Source organism: Physeter macrocephalus, chromosome 8, assembly GCF_002837175.3.
Source record: "Physeter macrocephalus isolate SW-GA chromosome 8, ASM283717v5, whole genome shotgun sequence".
NCBI classification, from domain to species: Eukaryota; Metazoa; Chordata; class Mammalia; order Artiodactyla; family Physeteridae; genus Physeter; species Physeter macrocephalus.
In genome coordinates, this window is record NC_041221.1 from 143,612,860 (window position 1) to 143,636,527 (window position 23,668).

Genomic DNA, 23,668 nt, shown 5'->3' on the forward strand with positions numbered 1-23,668 from the left:
TCGTGGTGCTGGAGTTTCCAGCTGATGTCAGAAATCATGTCCTACAAAGATCCACCAGATAACCCTTCTGAGAAGCAGGATGGGCTAAATGACCTCTGGAGGCAGAGACCAGGAAAATGAATCAGCCTTGAATTTGGTGAATGTATACCGGATTATCTGGAATGAGGTAGGTAATTAACCTGCTTTGCAAATGTCATCTTGTTCTCATGATCCACAATCAGAAACCACAAGTACAGAACCTCCAGGTCTGTCCCTGCCTGCTGGAGCATGAAACATCAGAGGAGGTGGTTTAAGACGGGTCAAACTAGGAAACAGCCATTAGTGCAATATCTTGCCAATCAACTAGTCACTCAACCGAGCAAGGAGCCTGCCTCCTCTGCTCAACATGCCCCTGGGCCACAGACTCATGGAACAGCAACTTTGCTCAAGGCTAGCTGTGACCTCAGGGTGACTACAGTGGGCTCACATTTTGCAGCAAGCTCATTCAGGTAAACATCTCTTCACCTCCTTATTCTAAGTCAGTGATGGTATCTCTTTGGCTTTCTTCTCTGTCACTAGGTTTCCCAGTATGTTTGTTTTCCTCCAGCACCCTCCTTTTGTTTCCTCTACACAGCTAATATGGTTCTCCCTCATTACTCTATGTGCCCACCAGCTGCAATTTGGAGAAGAGACAGAATGAGTAGAGTAGGGCATGGGAACTTGAGTAAATGACTTGGAAAGTATCTTCTCTCTGGGCCAAATATTTCCATTCTTACAAAAGAAGAGTTTGGCAATTTAATATAGTTAAACTCTACTTATATTAATATCAGTTGATATTCTCAGTATCCTGTGATGTTCATGCTTTTTCTGAGGCTCATACTTCTAAGAAATGTTGAAGCTAGAATTTGAACTTACCAGTGTCATCAAAATCATGTGTACCTATATATGAATCATAAAAATGATAAAAATCAATTATTCTGATTTGTGTATAAGGAAAGGTATACATAATTTTTATGACCCCAGACCAACTATTCCATTTTCAATCTATTCTTTGTATTTGAGCACATGTAACTGGCCTGGAAGAAGAAACTTACTTAGGAAATGGAGGACTTCAATGTGGGAGAAACTGGTCTATCCCAGGAAATCAAACAATGTGTATTATAAAGTGACACATCCCTGATTGTGCAGCATAGTCCTCGGTTCACACCTGTTTTCTCAGAATTCTTATGAATTCTTAAAGTGTCCATATTCACTAACATGAGTGTCTCAGTTTAGATGATATATTGTAGGATGAACGCATTTATAGGTAACATGCCTGGGGTCAGCCCTGATGAGAGCCCTGAGGCTAATTCCTCTTCCAAGCCAAAACAGTGACTGTACAATGGCTGCTGGCAGGGGAAAAAAAAAAATGTTATTTTAATGGTTTTCTTTCCCTCTTTCGAGCAGAAGAGCCTTCTTAGGTCTGAATCCCTAGAGACCAGGCCAGTTTGGAATCACCATGGCCAAGTTCACGGGAATGGCACCAATTCAGAGCAATGGGTTCTCTCACTTTTGGAAAGCCGGTTGTGCAAGAGATTACGAATAAACTATCTTGAGCATTTTCACAGGCCTCACCAAAGCAGGACGTTAGATGAGATCAAATGGCTGCCTTTCCCTGCATGACCATATTTTTCCTGGTATCCTCCACTTTGGCACAGACTGTTTTTTCAGGTAAGCATATGTCTTTCTTTTACTTGGAGGAGAGAAAAAGAGTCATTTGTGACTGGATGGGTAAAGTTTTGCTGAAACATAGGCCTTTGGGCTTGATAATACAAATTGGGTATCAAGTGGGTATCACTATTGGAAAGGGATTGCTATTGGATAGCAATTTAAAATTATTTTGAACATGACAAATGAAACAAAATAAACCAAAATGAACAAAAGTTTAGGTTCCAAGATATGTCACTGCCTCCATACCCTTTTCCTTCCACTGCAGTCCCACCCTCATCTTTTATGTAACCAATCTTATTTTAGGTAACTGTTTGCATCCTGCTTTTCCCAATTTAAGAATGTCCTGAAAATCAGTACATATCAGTTCACAGGGATTTCCTCATTCTTTTATACGACAGCATAAGACTTTTTTGGATGGATGTACCAAAACAATACAAAGATCAAAATATAACACAACTGAGTTGCTCTTTAATCTTAGTATACGAAAGACTTTCTGATAATGACTCATTAATCTCTGTGCAGTAACAGAAAGGACTGATACATTTTATTACATCCAAATACAAATAACTTTTTCATGACAAAATATAAACATAAACTAAAAAACTATTCAACCAGTCTTAGGTGTACGGGCATTAGTTTGTGTCCAATATTTTGCAATTAAAAACAATGCTGCAATAAATAATCTTATGCATATGTATTTTTCTATTGTTGGGAGTTATCTTCAGGGTAGATTCCTTGAATTGTGATTGAATGTGAATGCAAAGTAGTTTTATTCAACGTTGCCAAATTTCACTTCATAAAAGTTGTGCCAACTTGCATTCCCACCAGTAATAGATGGTACTGCAATATAGTTTTCATTAGCAGTTTTCTTATCATACTGCATTTGAATATCCTTCACAAATTTAAGGGTCATTTCCATATCTTCAGGGTTTTGTGTGTGTGTGTATGAATTGTAGGTCCATGTATATAACTCCTTCAGCAATTAGGATTTTTTTCCCCTCAATTTTAAAGTATTCTTTATATATCAGGTATATTAACCCTTTATCTATGATATGTGTTGCAAATATTTTTCCAGTTTTTCAGATATCTTTTTTAGTTTATATTTATATTTTGTCATGAAAAAGTTATTTTTATTTGGATGTAATAAAATGTATCAGTCCTTTCTGTTACTGCACAGAGATTAATGAGTCATTATCAGAAAGTCTTTCGTATACTAAGATTAAAGAGCAACTCAGTTGTGTTATATTTTGATCTTTGTATTGTTTTGTTTTTTATGTTCAGATCCAGATCCATTTGAAGTTTATTCTTATATATGGTATGCAATATATATATATATATTACTTTACTTTTACTAGATGAAGGCTTTTATTTTTCTTTTCTCATAACTATATCCAGCTGCTTTTGTTATTAAAATATTCTGGCTTTTTAGAATTAGAGAGGAGCATTCCATCTTTTTTATTCTCTGAAAGAGTGCATATGTAAACAGCATAGTCTATTCCTGGAGAGGTTGGGAGGCTTGTTGTTTCCTTTATGTGAAGATTTTAAAATCATACAACTTTTCTAACTTTGTAAATTCTGACTTTTGAAAGTTAGAATTTTCTTGGATATTTTAAATATCACCTAACAGTGAGAGATAGGGCAAAACTTCATTAGGCCTTTTCTTATTTTTTTCTCCCATAGCCAGCTGGTCATCCTCTAACCCTAAGCAACACCAGCACCCCTTGCACAAATCAGTTCACCATATCCCTCAGTCTCTCCAGAGCCAAGGAACTCCTAAGTTTTCTCGTCATCATTCTTAGTGTCCTCTTTAGTTTAGCATCTTGGTAGGAACCGGCCTAATCCTTTACTTACTATATTACTTTTGATTTTTACAACAATCTTTAAAATGCATATACTTATCCTAATTGTCATGACGAGGAAACTAAAGCCAACAAAAGTCAAGTAACTTAATGAAAATAACACAGTTTGCAAGTTAAGTATACAACCCCAAATGGTTTTTACTCTTTCCTCAATGACACAGCAAATTTAGAAATGAAGTCAGGACTGTGAAAAGAAGGAGAGAATAAATAAATGGATGAAGTAAGTTAACAAAGGAATACCACCCACAAATTTTGTTGTCACAAATTATTTTGTATACTTTGTGCAAATGAGTAATTGCATTACATTTCTCTGTTCAGTCAGTAACTTCAGTGAGTGAAATCAAACTCCATGGAGAACTGTTTCTTTTAACCTATTGTGTCTGTACTTTATTTTCAGAAATCTTCAAACCACATGACTATTCTAAATGGCCTATGGTAAATTTAAATTTCTAAATTCTCAATTCTGATTTTAATCTGATCACTCTTGACATGACAGACCTAAAACTTCATAGTGGTTAAGTAGAATGGAAGTTTTCTATGTGACTTTGGGCGTGTATCTTAACCTTTTCAGGCTTAGATTTACTCCCATGTAGCACAAGCATTATAATAGTAAGATGCATCTCTGGACATTAAATAAATTAATACCTGTCAATTGTCCAAGGCCACAGAGTTTAACAATGGTATATACAGAATTTAATCCCAGTCTCAAAACAGAACCCTCACTCTTAAAAACTGCATTTAAGCCCCTATCTTCTAGGAGTTCAGAGACACATAACTATCTCTACTCACAAACTTCTTATAATGAGTTACTGGCATTGGGACTCCAAGTTTAAGTGAAAATTTTGCATTTGGGATTTAAGCTGAGTTATTCTACTGCTTATGACTAGCAAATGGTGAATGAGTGAGGATACTGTAGTCAGAAAAAAACTTGCTTGACCAAAGCCCAGAGGAGAGGAAATCTTGTAAAAAGATCAATTGACTAGTAACATTTGATATTATTTCTATGTGGGGCAGAAGTGACAGGCCAGGAATAGATGAGGGAAAATCTATCAGTTGTTATTCATATGATACTTTATGATGTTTGCAGCCCCCATGTAAAATGTACTACCCACTGGATCCTCTTTATGACGCAAACTGTCCTGAGGTGACAGCATATGTTTGTGCTACAAATGGCCACACTTACAAGAATGAGTGTTTCCTCTGTGTTGATCAGTGGTAAGTTCAAAATAAAATACCATTATTTTTTCTCTATATTTCTTCACAGAAATTTCCAATAATTTTAGCAAGGAACTGGATTTGCTGATGCATGGGATTTTTTTTTTATATATAGCCTCTATTGTTCATAAAAGACTGAGGACAGACTACATACATAGTAAAGAGAAAAGTCTTTTAAAAAAATTTAGTTAACATTCAAAGCTGACTCATTTTTAAAAAAAGAAAGAAAAGCTTACATGATATTTTGGCAGAATTGTACAGAGATCATATTAGTAGATAGCCTATAGATTATATTCAAGCAATAAACAGAAATCCATTTTTTAAAAAATCAAATTTTCTTTAACAAGTCACTGTGACATCCCTATGAGTAGCACCCATATTGTTGCCTGGAAGAAGTAAATATAGATACTGATACAGACATACAGACACAGACATAAAGACTGGTGTAGATATACATATAAGTAACAAAGTGATTATGTGGTCTTACATGGAAAAAAATTGACTGTCAACTTTTAATATTTTTTTGCCTTTCAAATAAATTCAATGGGAAATTTAGATTAAAAAGTTAATAATATTCCTTGTGATATATTTTAGCTCTATTTGAAATTGTTTTTACAAATCAGCCTTGTCGTGTCTTGTCAGTAACTCTTCCATGACCTATGAGATCCTCCCTGTTGGGAGTCTCCAGGAGTACCCTCAGGTTTGATGATTCCCTAGTAGGACTGATAGAACTCAGAAAAGCTGTTATATGCATGCTAACAGTTTATTACAGTGAAAGGATACAGAATAAAATCAGCAAAGGCAGGAAACTCATACGGTGGAGTCTAGGAGATCAGGCACAAGCTTCCAGTTGTCCTCTCCCAGGGGAGTCACACAGGCAGTGCTTAAATTCTCCCAGCTATGATGTGTCATAACTTATAAAAAGTATTGACAACCTGGGAAGCCCACCAAAGCTTTGGTGTCCAGGGTTTTTACTGGGGACATGCAGCACCTACATAATTGACAACTACTTAGTCTCCAGCCCCCTCCCCCTAGGAGTTAAACTGATACAGAGTGGCTCAGCACCACAGGTGAACAAAAACAGGCATTCACCTCAGGGTAAATTATCTGGCATGACCTATGGCCCTAGGTTACAAAGTTACTCCTATCAGCCAGAATATCCCAAGGGTGTAGAGATTACTTCCTATGAGCTGATTTGAGCATCTCAAGTCTGCTGAGCTAACTCTTTAATGCATATCTTCCTTTGAGAAGACTCTTCATGGGCTTCAGACACCACATTAGCATGCCACCGCAATTATTTCTGAGCACTGAAGGAAACGAGGTAGAAACTAGTCCAATAAAGGTAATACTTGCTCATCTTCAGAGCAAGTACTAGACTCAGAGGATGACTTTAAAGGAAAAGAATGGTAACTGAAAAATGTGAATTAACCAAGTATCTCCCATTGACTTCAAAGAAAGATGAATGAGAATTCATGAATATTAGCAGACTACGTAGAATGATTAAATTACATAATCATTCCTTCCAAATGTGGTTGTTGTCACTTTCTCAGGCAGGGCTAATTAGGCAAAAGATATTGGAAAGTGTCTTCTTAGCTCTTCCACATAAGCCTTTTTCACACTGTTTGGTATTTGGATGCACACCATTAAAATGAGCAGCATAGAAGGACCCACCCGCAATGGCCTGGGCTTCTGAAAATGAGCATAGGTTGATGCAGAATTACATTGGGGACTTGATTTTCCACTATGCTACAACCAAATGGCTCCTCAAAGATGGTTCTGAGATTGTTTTCAGCCTCATCTAGGAGACTTGAGAAAGTCTCAAAAGCTCTATGAGCATGCCTCTGATCTGTTCTGGCACTCTCTCATCCTCTCACTCTCATTCTCTCTCCTTCTCTCCTTTCTTTCCTTCTTCCTTTCCTTCTTTTCTATCTTGTAAGTCTGCCAGATATACTATGAACACTAGCTGTTTTTTCTCAAAGTATAAATAAGGAGCCTCTGTTGATTAAAAAAGAAAAAAATAGTTCTCTCATTGGAGACATTATGAACATAGTTCTTATCAAACACACCTACTTCTGGAACACAGAGAACACTGATGCCAATGGCAGGGATGGTACAGTTTGCCTGTATATTTGTTTTAATTCTCACTGTGACTTGCATGTATAAACGTGGGCTTCATGCCATTTCTGGATCTCGGGGCAACAAGAATAGTCATTATGCTCTTTTGAGTAATGGAGGCAGAAGAGTAATTCTTCGGTCTCTGCTCTTAGCTAGTGTTTTGAAGAAAAAAATCCTGAGAAAGTGGACTCACAATCCTGAGAGATATCCGCCATTTATGAACAATGTAAATCCCTTGAAAAACAGAAAACTTAAGAGTGCATCTTGCCCAGAATTGAAAAAAAATCAGTCATTATCCTTAAAGGAATCCCCCAAGCCTACTCATTGTAGGGCCCTCATAATAACTACCAAGAAAATAGAGTTGTATGAAACAGATCCCAGACTCTTCATAAGTTTGTGGTCTTATGTGGCAAAAAGAATATATTACATAAGAAAATTCATGATAATAGCAAACAGTGTTGGTTCTGTTTAACCAGAATAGTATTTCAGTAAGTTTTTATGGTTGACAGTATTTCAAAAATCAGATTTTACCTAAAAATATAGCTTTCCAATTTATTTCTAAAAAATCAAACATTAATAGTAAGCTAGGATTTCACATTCAAGAAATAAGCAACAGTTATATAGTAGCAGTTCCCCATCCAAATGGAGTGCAGGCAATATATATATTCTTTTTCAGATTCTTTTCTATTATAGGTCATTACAAGATACTGAGTATAGTTTCCTGTGCTATACAGTAGGTCCTTGTTGTTTATCTATTTTAGATACAGTAGTATGTATATTTTAATCCCAAACTCCTAATTTATTCCCCCAACCTGCTATCGCCTTTGATAACCCTATGTTTGTTTTCTATGTCTATGAGTCTATTTTTGTTTTGTAAATAAGTTCATTTGTATCCTTTTTTAAGGTTCCACATATACACGGTATCATATGACATTTGTCTTTTTCTTTTTCTGACTTACCTCACTTAATATGATAATCTCTAGGTCCAACCATATTGCTGCAAATGGCATTATTTCATTCTTTTTTATGGCTGAGTAATATTCCATTACACACACACACACACACACACACACACACACACACACACCCCATATCTTCTTTATCCATTCATGTGTTGATGGACATTTAGTTTGCTTGCATGTCTTGGCTAATACTGCTATTAACATTGGGGTGCATGTATCTTTTCAAATTAGAGTTTTATCCAGATATATGCCCAGGAGTGGGATTGCAGGATCATATGCTAACTCTATTTTTAGTTTTTTAAGGAACCTCCATACTGTTCTCCATTGTGGCTGCACCAATTTACATTCCCACCAATGGTGTAGAAGGGTTCCCTTTTCTCCACACTCTCTCCAGCATTTATTATTTATAGAGTTTTTAATGATGGCCATTCTGACTGGTGTGAGGTGATAGCTCATTGTATAACCTCACTGTAGTTCTGATTTGCATTTCTCTAATAATTAGTGATGTGGAACATCTTTTCATGTGCCTGTTGGCCATGTGTATGTCTTCTTTGGAGAAATGTCTATTTAGGTCTTCTGCCCATTTCCTGATTCAGTTGTTTGTCTTTTTTTTTGTTATTAAGCTGATGAGCTGTTTGCATATTTTGGAAATTAATCCTTGTTGGTCTCATCGTTTGCAAATATTTTCTCCCAGTCCTTAGGTTGTCTTTTCGTTTTGTTTAAGCTTTCCTTTGCTGTGCAGAAGCTTTTAAGTTCAATTAGGTCCCATTTGTTTATTTTGGTTTATATTTTCATTACTCTAGGAGGTGGATCAAAAAAGATATTGGTGCCATTTATGTCAAAGAGTGCTCTGCCTATGTTTTCCTCTAAGAGTTTTATAGTGTCTGGCCTTATAATTAGGTCTTTGATCCATTCTGAGTTTATTTTTATATATGGTGTTAGAGAATGTTCTAATTTCATTCTTTTACACGTAGCTGTCCAGTTTTCCCAGCACCACTTATTGAAGAGAATGTCTTTTCGCTGTTGTATTTTCTTGCCTCCTTTGTCATAAGGCAGTTAAAGTATTCTTAAAAAAAAGTGCAGGGACTGGTGGAGCAGTGGCTAAGACTCTGTGCTCCCAATGCACAGGGCGCAGGTTAGATCACTGGTCAAGGAACTAGATCCTACATGCATGTTGCAACTCATAAGAGTTAGCATGCCACAACTAAGGAGCCCATGTGCCACAACTAAGGAACCCACAAGCCGCAACTAGGGAGACGGTGAGCTACAATTAAGGAGCCCACCTGCTGCAATAAAGACCCAGAGCAACCAGATAAATAATATTTTTTTAAAAAAAGCTAATACTATGTTGAGAGGTTTAAAAAAAGAAAAAGTGGGGCTTCCGTGGTGGCGCAGTGGTTGACAGTCTGCCTGCCGATGAAGGGGACACGGGTTCATGCCCCGGTCTGGGAAGATCCCATACGCCGCAGAGCGGCTGGGCCCGTGAGCCATGGCCACTGAACCTGCGCATCCGGAGCCTGTGCTCTGCAATGGGAGAGGCCACAACAGTGAGAGGCCCGCGTACTGCAAAAAAAAAAAAAAAGAAAAAGAAAAAGTGCAAAAGAAAATAAAATGGGCAATTTACACAGGGCTCACTGCTTGTGAAAACACATGGAACTGAGAAACTGCAATGTCTTTAGGGAAATAAGGAAGATAAAAATTGTGTTGAAAGGAATGTCAGGTATTTAAAGGACAGTAATAAATAAGGGTGGAAAGTTAGGCAGAGGCTAGTCTTCTGGGAAACATAAATCCTAAAGTAAGGGGAATAGACTGTAGTCTATGGGCAGTGTAAACCTAGTGAAAATTTGAGTAAAGAGTGTCAATTATGTGGATTATTATGCATAGCATTATTGCTATGGTTATCTTTTACTTCTTGGTAGAAAAATTTGACATTGCTACACTGAATGGAAAGGTATTAAAATGGGAATGGGCTGGGGAATGAAAGACTCTCTACTGAAAAACTTCACAGAGCAATTTTTGAATAATCAAGACATGGGGGGGAATGTGCCAACTGTGGTGGCCATGAAAAGAGATGGAGGCAAAGGGAATTGTAGAAGCAGCTCCCTTTCTCAGTACTTCATCTGGAAGAGAAAGGATGTGAAGCAAGGCCCCCTTTCCTTATGATACTAATCTCTTTTTTCTTCTCTTTTCTTTAGGGAATTCGGTCCTCATATTAAATTTGATAAATATGGAAAATGTGATTAATGGGTAACAGAGTACTATATACTTGCTTATTCTTTTCACTACTTAATTCTGAAGATTATTTCTTTTGGAATTTGAGGGTGTATAATAAATAAATAACACAACTCCATGCTGCACCCAAATTTGGAACAAAATTGGAAACAAAAGAAAACTAATGGAGAACTGAGTATCACATTTATTAGAAATAAACACCATACTGAAAAAGGTGGTAGATATTCATCTCTGGGTACTGAGGGGCTGAGGTCTGTTATCAAACGTGCTTATGAACACTCCCCTGAATTCAGTTTATCCCAAATTGCAGGCTTATCTGCAAGGTCAGACCCTGCCCCACTAATCTCACTTAAAGACATGAACAAAAGAGAAAATATCCCCTCCACACACGCACACAGTTGTTTGAGAATTTCTACCTTATATTCATAAATGAAGCCCACTTTCAGTAGAAGAGGAAAAGGTCCACATGCTAACAGAAGGAGAGAAGAAGAGCCAAGAGCTTTGGGGAACAAGCATGTTTTTGAGAGAAAGGGAGACAGTGCTCATCGTCTGACCCCCAATTGCAGTATACCTAATCCTCACTCCATCCCATTGTTCACATTACATCGTTCAATAAATTCCCTTTTCTTTTTTTGCTTGATCTGGTCTATAATCTGTCACTTGTAGCTGAAAGAGCTTGACTAATACAGGGAGATGAAGTCATTATTTTACTTGAGGCTGGGGAAATGAAAAGTAAAGAGCTCTCTCCTTTGCCATGTGTGCTCTGTGCTAGTACCTGTTGTTGCCACTAGATGCCAGCCTCATTCTTCTAACTTAATCTGACTAGCTGAACCAGACAGGTCCAGAAAGGTGTGCACAAGTCTACTTTCTGCATCACCTTTCCAGCATATACACAGTCCACCTCTGCTAGCAGGGGAGACCCTCCTCCTCTTATGTCTTCCTCCCTCCTGCCCCCAGCACCCCAGGCCAGTAGGATCCAGCTGGGTGGCTCTCTTTGGACCTGGGGTGATAAAGTTTCAGGTCTCTCAGGTCCCTCAAAATAAAGAGTCTCCTAAAATACAGACCTTCTCTTGTTAATTATCATCTTGTATAGTTGAACACTATTTCATTATTTCACCTTTCCATCTCTGCCTCACCAAAAATAACAAAAGCAGAATCTTCTCCTCAGAAAGGGGGTGGGAGGTATAACTTGTCCTACCACAGAATAAAAAAGAGAGAACCAGGAAAATTCTATCTTTTATTTTCCCCTCCTCAAAAAAAAGAGAGCCCACAATTATTCTACTTTAGTAGGAAAATAAACAGGCATAGTTAGAAATCCCTGACTTAACAAGCATCTTCTCTGTTGTGTGAAAATGCTGGGCTGACTGGGAGACAGATAGGAACACACACACGGTAACTAAGCTCATATGAAGTGTAAGCTGAGAATGGAAATAACTAACTGAAGTTTTCGATGAGAACACAGGCATTCCAGTAAAGGAAGGGGCAGTTTGACATCTTGGCCCAGCCTTACGAGCAGAGGTAGAGTTCTGACAATAATTAGCCCATGTTCAGTGAGCACATGCACCATGCCAAGTGCTGTGTTTTATCTGCTTTATCTCAATTCATCCTCTCCACAGTCCTATAAGCCTGCTACCATTGTTACCCCCATTTTACAGATGAGGAAACTAAACTTAGACAAGGTAAACTATGCAATCTTGTAGTTTATAAAGTACTGAAATTTAAACTCAATTATCCTGCTCCTAACCACAACCTTATGTTGTCTACAAACCCAAAAGGGACTAGAAAAAGAGAGCCTAGATGCATTAATGGACAAATAATGTATCAAAATAAAATTTTGTTTTCAAAATTATAAAAGCATTCCTCAAATGGGAGCCAAGTTTCCTGCTTACTTTTCAGATATTTAAAATAAATTAGTTAATACTCACTTAGCATCAACTTTTTAGGTTTGATCTGCCATTTCTGTTTTCTGATCTCCAGACCTATTTATTCTCTATAAAACAGTAAGAAATTTTTTATAAAGCACAGGCAAATAAAACATATTGGTTTGTTTAACGAACATTTATTGGGTGCCTATGCTGTGTCAGACACTGTTCTAGGCACTGGGCAGATAAGGCCTGTATTCTCAAGGAGTTCACATTCAGATGACCTTGGTAAGAGCATAGTGCTGGGGGAAAAATGATAACGAACAAATAAACAAAACACACAAATAGCAAGGTCAGGAGTGGATACTGCATGCTATAAGCAGAGAGATTGCTAGAGGGGCTAGGAGAAGTCAAGAACAGATATTGAGATCAGAGAGATCTGGGAGATACAACGACGTCATGTAGGTAGGCCTTAAAGCCACGGATAGACGTCTAGGTCTTATTCTAAACGAGATGAGAAGCCGTTAAAAGGGTATTCCTTTAATACTTGGAAGACTTTGAGCTCCAGCCTGCTCCTCTAGACGCAACGCCTGAACATAATTTATCTGTAAACACTATGGCGGATTTCTCACTTCTTCATCTGCCTCCTGACGTTCCAGACCCTTTCTCCTCAGAGAATGCTCAGAACAGCACTAGGAGCTTGTTAAAAATGCAGGATTGGGCTTCCCTGGTGGCGCAGTGGTTGGGAGTCCGCCTGCCGTTGCAGGGGACGCGGGTTCGTGCCCCGGTCCGGGAGGATCCCGCGTGCCGCAGAGCGGCTGGGCCCGTGAGCCATGGCTGCTGGGCCTGTGCGTCCGGAGCCTGTGCTCCGCGACGGGAGAGGCCACAACGGTGAGTGAGAGGCCCCCTAACCGGAAAAAAAAAAAAAAAAATGCAGGATTGTAGATTTCACTGCGGACGTGCTGGGTCAGATTCTACAATTTATCAAGATCCCCAGTGGGATTTTAATGCATCTCAGGTTGAGAGGCATTGATGTCTACCCCTTAGAGGAGACTTTGGGAAAGAGAAGTGGTTTTTTTTGTTTTTTTTTTTTCCAATGGTTTTGTGTTTTTCCTGGGAGACACATATGCTCCCAAGACATTGCCTGGCTAAGTGTTAATGAGTCTGAACAAGGCTCACCTCAGCATCATTAGTCGTTAGTGGTAAATGGCTAAGAATACAAGCTCTGAAACCAAACTACCTGAATTCAAACCTCAACTCGATCTCATGTTACTTAAGTGAAATTCAGCAAGTTAGTTAGCCTCTCTCCTCTGTACCTTAACTTTCTTATGTGATAAAAACTGTTCTGGGACAGGGAGATCAGCTCGGTGCTTTGTGACCACCTAGAGGGGTGGGATAGGGAGGGTGGGAGGGAGATGCAAGAGGGAGGAGATATGGGGATATATGTATATGTATAGCTGATTCACTTTGTTAGACAGCAGAAACTAACACACCATTATAAAGCAATTATACTCCAATAAAGATGTTAAAAAACAAAACAAAACAAAAACTGTGCTTGGAACATAAGGATTTATCATCATTGTTTTATAATTATATCATTATATTATTATCATTATTATCATCATCATCATCACCACACTTGGTTCTTTCTCCTGTACAACATTAGGAAACATTAAATCAGTTGGGAGAATAATAATATTCGTGGAAAATGTAAACCAATTTTATTGAAAGTCACTGTGTGAAAAATCTGCATGTTCAGTTCTCATAGGACATTCATTCTTTTGAATGTGTTGCCATTTCCATGACTCAACTACAACATCTGTGCAAATGATTCCTTGTGCTTATTTTTTCCGTGATGTGAGCTTCGGTCACATCGCTCCAATCTCCTGCTAGACCCTTGTATCTGAATTTTCCATCATCATCTTACAATCTAAAGGTCCAAATTCAACCAAGTGTCTCTCTCCACAGGTCAGCTCCTCTTCCAGTGGCCCCTGTTTCAGTCCAAGGAGCTTTATTTTCTCAGTTATGAAGCTCAAAAATGTTATTCTTCCTTTATCTCCCAAATGACTCCACCTATAGCCACATAGTCACCAAACCCTCTGGTGAAATTCCTTAACCACTTTTGTCTAAGGACCAATTTTTAAAATGTTCAACCCTTCCAAGACCAATAATTTTACAAAATACAAAATGCATTACTAGAAAATGAAATGATAAAAATTCCTCAAAACAAGGCCAACATTATTAAATTCACATATAAAATTAATTTTAATAAATTCAGTAAGTACAAATACAAAAAAGAGAAAAAAAGTTAGAGAACTGTACTTACTGAAATTGGGCATATAAGTGATTAATACACTTAATCGCTATTTTATTCACAATGTATGGTTTTTTGCGGTTACAGTACAATTGAGCAAAATAGCAATTCCCAGTAAGAAACACCTATATGATTGTTCTGAAAGAAGTGTTTTTGTAGCTATTAAAGGTTTTAATATGCTCCTTGCTTGTTAGCTCATCTAATCTTGTCTCCAGAGGATAATGCTGCCTCAGAGGAAAATGTATGTTTAAAACTCTTTCTCTGTTGTTTTATTTAAATAAAAACCAATCTCACAGACAATATTTACATGAATTTTTTAGAAGCTATTTTAAAGCACTTTCAGCCAGCTCAGGATATTCAGTCTTAACTTCTATAGGAAATGAAGAAAGTGATATATTTTCAAAATTGACCTTTAATCCTTTCATCAGTAGCCAGTTCCAAAATGTGTTGTGTAAAATTAGTTAACCTGAACTTATATTTGATTAAACAAATAGATCTGGATCCATAAACTTCCTATGCATGAAAGTTCTTTTGACAGAAAATAAAATTGAGGTACTTCCCTGGTGGTGCAGTGGTTAAGACTCCACGCTCCCAATGCAGGGGGCCTGGGTTCAATCCCTGACCAGGGAACTAGATCCCACATGCATGCCGCAACTAAGAAGCCCATGTGCCGCAACTAAGGAGCCCACATGTCGCAAGTAAGAAGCTAGCGAGCTGCAACTAAGGAGCCCACCCGCTGCAACTAGGACCTGGTGCAACCAAATTAATTACTTAATTCAAAATTTTAAATTAGATACAAATATGTAAGATTTTGGTGCTAACTTTTCACAGACATTCAATATCAAAATTATCACCAACTATTGATAATTGTTAAATCGTATATGACATAACAGTTTGTAGATACTTTGTTCATCCAAACATCTAACTTTTGCTCTTGACCTTTGTTCATGAAAAACACCTTACATTCCTTCTTTGAATGAATATATTAAAATCATGAAAAATACTGAACATATCAGACAAGTAAGTCTGGCTAATTCATATCTTTAAAATTTGAGATCAAACTGGTTTCAAATCTTGCAGAAACAGTGTGAGTTTTTTCTATAGTTGAAATATTCAACAGGTCATTTCTTTCTGATAACCATAGAGCACAACCATTGTTAAGATCCACAACCGTATTATCACATAAAAAAGACAATAATATGCAATAGGTAATGCATTAGACATATATAATTCACAATTTCTACTATGTCATTAAGAACAGTGTTTAGTTCAACTACTAAAAGTATTTTTCATAGTGATACTTTCTCCATGAAGGAAGCAGTGATTTATATTCTAGTGCAACCTCTTTAATCTAGAGAATCATTAAGCACGTTTTCTTGTCATTGGAGGTTCAGTATCAGAAATACAACTATGAAAAACTTTAGTTTAAGACCATATCTATTGACAATGTAATCTTTCAGAATTTTGTGTAGGTCAGAATTAGTTTTATTTGTTGCCAATGAAGACCAAAAACAAAGAAACAAACAAACACCTTCCTTCATGTTTGCATCATGTGTAAATTGCACAAGTACAAGTCAAGTTATAGTGGAAGATACTACACTACCTTTATTTGTTCTATGAGTTAATATTTCATACCACCACTAGCATACAATGGTGTTACTGGAAATTAATAGCTGAGCAACCATCTTTGCCGAAAATTCACCAAATATTTTCAAGTCAATATCTCTGATACAAATTCTTTCACTGATGACTCAGCATTGTATATATTTATTTTGGTCTTAGTGGCCTTAAGTAATATTTAATAAGGAGCCCAGTAATATATTTATGCCAAACTTTAAACCTCTGTTTTCATCAGACTTTTAAATTCCATACTCGTTCTTTTGACAAATTCTTTTGGTTTGAGCTTGTCTCTTCATGTTTTATACGTAAATGGACATATAGAACCATTAAAGAGCCAAAGCAATCTTTTTTTTTCCTGAAATTTAAAGAAAAAATTTATTGAAGATCTGAAAAACAATTTCTAAAAGGTTGATTTTCCAGAAAACTAGCTACACAATGCATTGCATCTATCATGTTAAAAACGTGCATTAGGGCTTCCCTGGTGGCACAGTGATTGAGAGTCCGTCTGCCGATGCGGGGAACATGGGTTCGTGCCCCGGTCTGGGAGGATCCCACATGCTGCAGAGCGGCTGGGCCCGTAAGCCATGGCCACTGAGCCTGTGCGTCCGGAGCCTGTGCTCCGCAATGGGAGAGGCCACAGCAGTGAGAGACCCACGTACCACAAAAAAACAAAAAAAACAAAAAACATGCATTAGACACAAATACAAAAACCATGAAACAAGCCACCATTCGTTGACAATATGAGCAAAGATAAAATGCCTAAGGAACAACATGGATGACTTGCAAAGGATGGGCTCTTTAGTGTAAGCACCATAAAAAAAAGGGCGGAGCACAAATGGATGGGTGTGTTCAGTTATACACACTGAATTGAACCTTTGGCACTAGGAATCAGAGCATTTTGTCATATAGCATTAACACATATTATAAAAGTGCGTAGCGTCAAAGGAATAGAACCACCAGCATTCAAAAGCAGCTTTGTCAACTAAGCAGTAAAACACTCTACAGTACGTCTCTCTGTTGTCCATCATTGAATACACTGGTAGCAACTTTGAAATGAAAAAAAAAAAAGAAAAAAGGAGCTGTAACCCCTTTTATTTTCTGTTTAAAATCAAACAGAAAACAAACATCACTTCTGTTATACACTAACATTTCCAAAGTACATCATTTGTACAAGAGAAGGATTAAGAAACAAATCTCTGTTTACAGAGATCCAAACATGAGTGAGTATAAGTGCCTCACACAGCTTTCCAATGGTACTCAGGAGGAGCCACTTCATAATCGCTGGCACTAAACAAAGTTGCAGAGTTCTTTGCCAGGTATTTTAGGAAATCATGAAGATAATTCAGTAATAAAGCAAGAATAGCCAAAGCAATCTTGAGCAAGAAGAATAAAGCTGGAAGCATCACAATTTCTGACTTCAAACTATATTACAAAGTTATGGTAATCAAAACAGTATGGTGCTGGGAAAAAAACAGACATATAGACTGATGCAACACAATAGAGAACCCAGAAATAAACCTGTGCATTTATGGTCAACTGATCTTTGACAAGGATGCCAAGAACACACAATGGGGAAAACAGTCTTCTCTAAATGAAACAAATGAAATTGAGTCCCTATCTCATACCATAAAGAAATCAAATTAAAATGGATTAAAGACTTAAACATAAGACCTGATATCATAAAACCCCTATAAGCACATGGAGGGAAAAACATTCTTGATGTTGGTCTTGGCAAAAATTTTTCAATGTATCCCCAAAAGCACAGGCAACAAAAGCAAAAATAGACCAGTGGGATTACATCAAACTAAAAAGCTTCTGCACAGCAAAGTAAACAATGAACAAAGTGAAAAGGCAATCTACTGAATTGGGGGAAAAAAAATACTTGCAAAAACCACATATTGACAAGAGGTTAAATCCAAAATATATGATGAACTCATACAATTCAATACCAAAAATGCAAATAACCTGATTAAAAAACATGCAAATGACTTAAATAGACACTTTTCAAAGGAAGAAATTCAAATGACTAAGAGGTATATGAAAAGGTGCTCAACATAATAATCAGGGAAATGCAAATTAAAACCACAATGAGATATGACCTCACACCTATCAGGATGGCTATTATCAAAGACAAAATATAGCAATTGTCGGTGAGGATGTTGAGGAAAGGGAACTCTGGCACATTGCTGGTAGGAATGAAAATTAGTACAGCCATTATGGAAAATAATATGGTACTTCCTCAAAAAATTAAAAATAAATTTACCATATGATCCAGTAATCCCATTTCTGGGTATATATCCAAAGGAAACGGTATCACTATCTCAATGAGATCTTCACTTTCATGTTCATTTGCAGCATTATTCACAGTAGCCAAGATATGGGGAAAAAATCTAAATGTGTTACGACGAATGGATAAAGAAAATGTGGTACACACACATGCACACATGCACACTGGAATACTATTCAGCCTTTAAAAAAGAAATTCCGCCATTTGCAACAACATGGGTGGGGCGGGAGGACTTTACGCTAAATGAAATAATCAAGAAACAGAAAGAGAAATACTGCATGATCTCACTTACATGTGGAAACTAAAATAGCCAAACTCATAGAACAGAGAATATAATGGTGGTTGCCAGGAATTAGAGGAGGGAGAAATGAGGTGATGTTGATCAAAGGTTACAAAGTTACCACTATGCAAAATTAATAACTTATAGATATCTAATGTACAGCATGGTGAGGATGGTTAGCAATATATGATTATACACTTGTAATTTTTGAAGAGGTTAGATCTTAAATCTTTTTTTTTTTTTTTTTTTTTTTTTTTGTGGTATGCGGGCCTCCCTCTGCTGTGGCCTCTCCCGTTGCGGAGCACAGGCTCCGGAAGCGCAGCCTCAGCGGCCATGGCTCACGGGCCCAGCCGCTCCGCGGCATGTGGGATCCTCCCAGACCAGGGCGCAAACCCGGTTCCCCTGCATCGGCAGGCTGACGCGCAACCACTGCGCCACCAGGGAAGCCCCTTAGATCTTAAATCTTTTCAACATACACACAAAATGGTAGCTATGTAGAGGTGATATGTTATTTAGCTTGACTGTAGTGATATCATGATGTATGTATGTGTGTATACAGCAAGTTAGAAAGTTTTATATTTTAAATATATACAATTTTATATGTCAAAGATATCTCAATAAAGGTTTTGTTTTTTTTTTAAAAAAGGGCTTCCCTGGTAGCGCAGTGGTTGAGAGTCCGCCTGCCGATGCAGGGGACACGGGTTCGTGCCCCGGTCCGGGAAGATCCCACATGCCATGGAGTGGCTGGGCCTGTAAGCCATGTCCGCTGAGCCTGCACATCTGAAGCCTGTGCTCTGCAATGGGAGAGGCCACAACAGTGAGAGGCCCACGTACCGTAACAACAACAACAAAAAAACCAAAACCAAACCAAACCAAAACAACAACAAAAAAAACTTTAAACATAGAGTTACCATATGGTCCAGCAATTCTACTCCTAGGTATAAAACCAAGAGAATTGAAAACTTATGCCCCTACTGAAAACTTGTACATAAATGTTGATAACATCATTATTCATAATAGCCAAAAAATGGAACAACCTAATTGCACATAAATAAACAAAATATGGTATTTTCATACAAGGGAGTGTTACCGAGTGATAAAAAGGAAAAAGTGCTGATACTTGCTACAATATGAATAATCTTTGAAAACATAATATTAAGTGACAGAAGCCAGCCACAAAAGATCACATAATGTATGATTTAATTTATATGAAATGTCAAGAACAGACAAACCCCACAAAGACAGAAAGATTAGTGATTCCTTAGGGCTGGGGAGAAATCCCAAGTGACTACTGATGTGTACAGTTTCTTTTGGAGGGTGATGAAAATATTCTAAAATTGAGGTGATGGTTGCATAACCCTATGAATATCCTAAAACCCACTGAATTATATACTTTAAGTGGATGAATTGTATGGTTTGTGCATTATATGTCAATAAAGCTTCTATCAAAGCAAACAAATAAAAAAAGAAAATCCAGTAAGGCTTACTTTGCCATATATAAATTATGGCTAAAGCAAATACAATTTTGACTTTTCTAACTTACATAATAATGTTAAATTATAATTTTTTTAAAAAACTTGTTTAAAATTAATGAGTACAAAAATTAAAAAGCTTAATTATCTTATCTTTGATCATTATATACTTGGGGAACATGCAGTGGTATGCTGATCAACTGGTTTTCTGGGGGGAGGGAGGGTGGGAGTCATGATTTGTAGCATTTGCCAATTTTTGTGGTGTAAATACTCTCAAGTGGCCAAATCCAAGCTACCTTTAAAAATCAGCTTGCAAAATCTCTGAATATTTAATAACCAACTCTCAAGTGCTGGTAAAAGCTGATTCCAGTACTCCACTCTAAGTCCACAAACTAATTTTAAAATATCACATAATCTCATTCTAATTAAAAACTTTTTAAAAAATTGAGGTATACTTGATTCACGATGTTCCATCAGTCTCCGGTGTATAGCCATCGGCAGGCTGACGCGCAACCACTGCGCCACCAGGGAAGCCCCTTAGATCTTAAATCTTTTCAACATACACACAAAATGGTAGCTATGTAGAGGTGATATGTTATTTAGCTTGACTGTAGTGATATCATGATGTATGTATGTGTGTATACAGCAAGTTAGAAAGTTTTATATTTTAAATATATACAATTTTATATGTCAAAGATATCTCAATAAAGGTTTTGTTTTTTTTTTAAAAAAGGGCTTCCCTGGTAGCGCAGTGGTTGAGAGTCCGCCTGCCGATGCAGGGGACACGGGTTCGTGCCCCGGTCCGGGAAGATCCCACATGCCATGGAGTGGCTGGGCCTGTAAGCCATGTCCGCTGAGCCTGCACATCTGAAGCCTGTGCTCTGCAATGGGAGAGGCCACAACAGTGAGAGGCCCACGTACCGTAACAACAACAACAAAAAAACCAAAACCAAACCAAACCAAAACAACAACAAAAAAAACTTTAAACATAGAGTTACCATATGGTCCAGCAATTCTACTCCTAGGTATAAAACCAAGAGAATTGAAAACTTATGCCCCTACTGAAAACTTGTACATAAATGTTGATAACATCATTATTCATAATAGCCAAAAAATGGAACAACCTAATTGCACATAAATAAACAAAATATGGTATTTTCATACAAGGGAGTGTTACCGAGTGATAAAAAGGAAAAAGTGCTGATACTTGCTACAATATGAATAATCTTTGAAAACATAATATTAAGTGACAGAAGCCAGCCACAAAAGATCACATAATGTATGATTTAATTTATATGAAATGTCAAGAACAGACAAACCCCACAAAGACAGAAAGATTAGTGATTCCTTAGGGCTGGGGAGAAATCCCAAGTGACTACTGATGTGTACAGTTTCTTTTGGAGGGTGATGAAAATATTCTAAAATTGAGGTGATGGTTGCATAACCCTATGAATATCCTAAAACCCACTGAATTATATACTTTAAGTGGATGAATTGTATGGTTTGTGCATTATATGTCAATAAAGCTTCTATCAAAGCAAACAAATAAAAAAAAGAAAATCCAGTAAGGCTTACTTTGCCATATATAAATTATGGCTAAAGCAAATACAATTTTGACTTTTCTAACTTACATAATAATGTTAAATTATAATTTTTTTAAAAGACTTGTTTAAAATTAATGAGTACAAAAATTAAAAAGCTTAATTATCTTATCTTTGATCATTATATACTTGGGGAACATGCAGTGGTATGCTGATCAACTGGTTTTCTGGGGGGAGGGAGGGTGGGAGTCATGATTTGTAGCATTTGCCAATTTTTGTGGTGTAAATACTCTCAAGTGGCCAAATCCAAGCTACCTTTAAAAATCAGCTTGCAAAATCTCTGAATATTTAATAACCAACTCTCAAGTGCTGGTAAAAGCTGATTCCAGTACTCCACTCTAAGTCCACAAACTAATTTTAAAATATCACATAATCTCATTCTAATTAAAAACTTTTTAAAAAATTGAGGTATACTTGATTCACGATGTTCCATCAGTCTCCGGTGTATAGCAAAGTGATTCAGTTATATATATATATATTACTTTTTCATATTCTTTTCCATTATAGGTCATTATAAGATATTGAATATAGCTCCCTGTGCTACACAGTAGGACCTTGTTGTTTATCTATTTTTTATATATAGTAGTTTGTGTCTGCTAATCCCAAACTCCTAATTTATCCCTACCCATAACCATTTTCCCGTTGGTAACCACAAGTCTGTTTTCTATGTCTGTCTGTTCCTGTTTTGTAAATAAGTATATTTGTAACATAGATTCCACATATAAGTGATGATATTTGTCTTTCTCTGTCTGACTAATTTCACATAGTATGATAATCTCTAGGTCCATCCATGTTGCTGCAAATGGCATTATTTCAGTCTTTTTTATGAGTAATATTCCATTATACATATCTATATCTATATCTATCTTCTTTATCCATTCATCTGTCAATGGACATTTAGGTTGCTTCCACGTCTTCGCTATTGTACATAGTGCGGCAGTGAACATCGGTGTGCATGTATCTTTTCAAATTATGGTTTCTCCAGATATATACCCTAGAGTGGGATTGCTGGATCATATGGTAACTCTATTTTTAGTTTTTTAAAAAAATTTTATTTATCTATTTTTGGCTGCGTTGGGTCTTCGTTGCTGCGCGCGGGCTTTCTCTAGTTGTGGCCAGCGGGGGCTACTCTTCGTTGCAGTGCGTGGGCTTCTTGTTGCAGTGGCTTCTCTTTGTTGTGGAGCACGGGCTATAGGCGCACGGGTTTCAGTAGTTGTGGCACACGTGCTCAGTAGTTGTGGCTTGTGGGCTCTAGAGCACAAGCTCAGCAGTTGTGGCACACGGGCTTAGTTGCTCTGCAGCATGTGGGAACTTCCCAGACTAGTGATCAAACCCATGTCCCCTGCATTGGCAGGCAGATTCTTAACCACTGTGCCACCAGGGAAGTCTCTATTTTTAGTTTTTTAAGGAACCTCCATACTGTTTTCCATAGTGGCTGAACCAACTTACATTCCCACTAAACGTGTAGGAGGGTCTCCTTTTCTCCACACCCTCTCCAGCATTTGTTATTTGTAGGCCTTTTAACGATGGCCATTCGGACTGGTATGAGGTGATACCTCATTGTAGTTTTGATTTGCATTTCTCTAATAATTAGCAATGTTGAGCATCTTTTCATGTGCCTATTGGCCATCTGTATGTCTTCTTTGGAGAAATGTCTACTTAGGTGGTCTGCCCATCTTTTGATTGGTTTGTTGTTGTTTTTGGATATTGAGTTGTATGAGCTGTTTGTATATTTCGGATAGTAATCCCTTGTCAATCGCATTGTTTGCAAATATTTTCTCCCATTATGTAGGTTATCTTTTGGTTTTCTTGATGATTTCCTTCACTGTGCAAAAGCTTTTAAGTTTGATTAGGTCCCATTTGTTTATTTTTGCTTTCATTTCTATTGCCTTGGGAGACTGCCTAAGAAAATATTGCTACAATTTATGTCAGAGAATGTTTTGCCTATGTCCTCTTCTAGGAGTTCTATGGTGTCCTGTCTTATATTTAAGTCTTTAAGCCACTTTGAGTTTATTTTTGTGTATGGTATGAAGAAGTGTTCTAACTTCACTGATTTCCACGTGGCTATCCAGCTTTCCCAACACCACTTGCCAGAGACTGTTTTTTCTCCATTGTATATTTTTGCCTCCTTTGTCAAAGATTAATTGACTCTAGCTGTTT

General features: G+C 37.3%; 2 protein-coding genes across 2 annotated transcripts in view; one reads left to right on the forward strand and one right to left on the reverse strand.

Moving 5' to 3' along the window:
* Positions 1-23,668, reverse strand: part of LOC102986506 (sperm-associated acrosin inhibitor-like) — a 141,476-nt gene that overhangs the window by 27,843 nt on the left and 89,965 nt on the right. The gene's annotated exons all lie outside the window — the stretch shown is intronic.
* SPINK13 (serine peptidase inhibitor Kazal type 13) lies at positions 1,620-10,084 on the forward strand. Its single transcript, XM_055086915.1, has 5 exons — positions 1,620-1,689; positions 2,971-2,987; positions 3,867-3,983; positions 4,636-4,763; positions 10,036-10,084. Exons 1-5 carry the CDS (start codon positions 1,620-1,622, stop codon positions 10,082-10,084), a joined length of 381 nt encoding a protein of 126 aa, XP_054942890.1.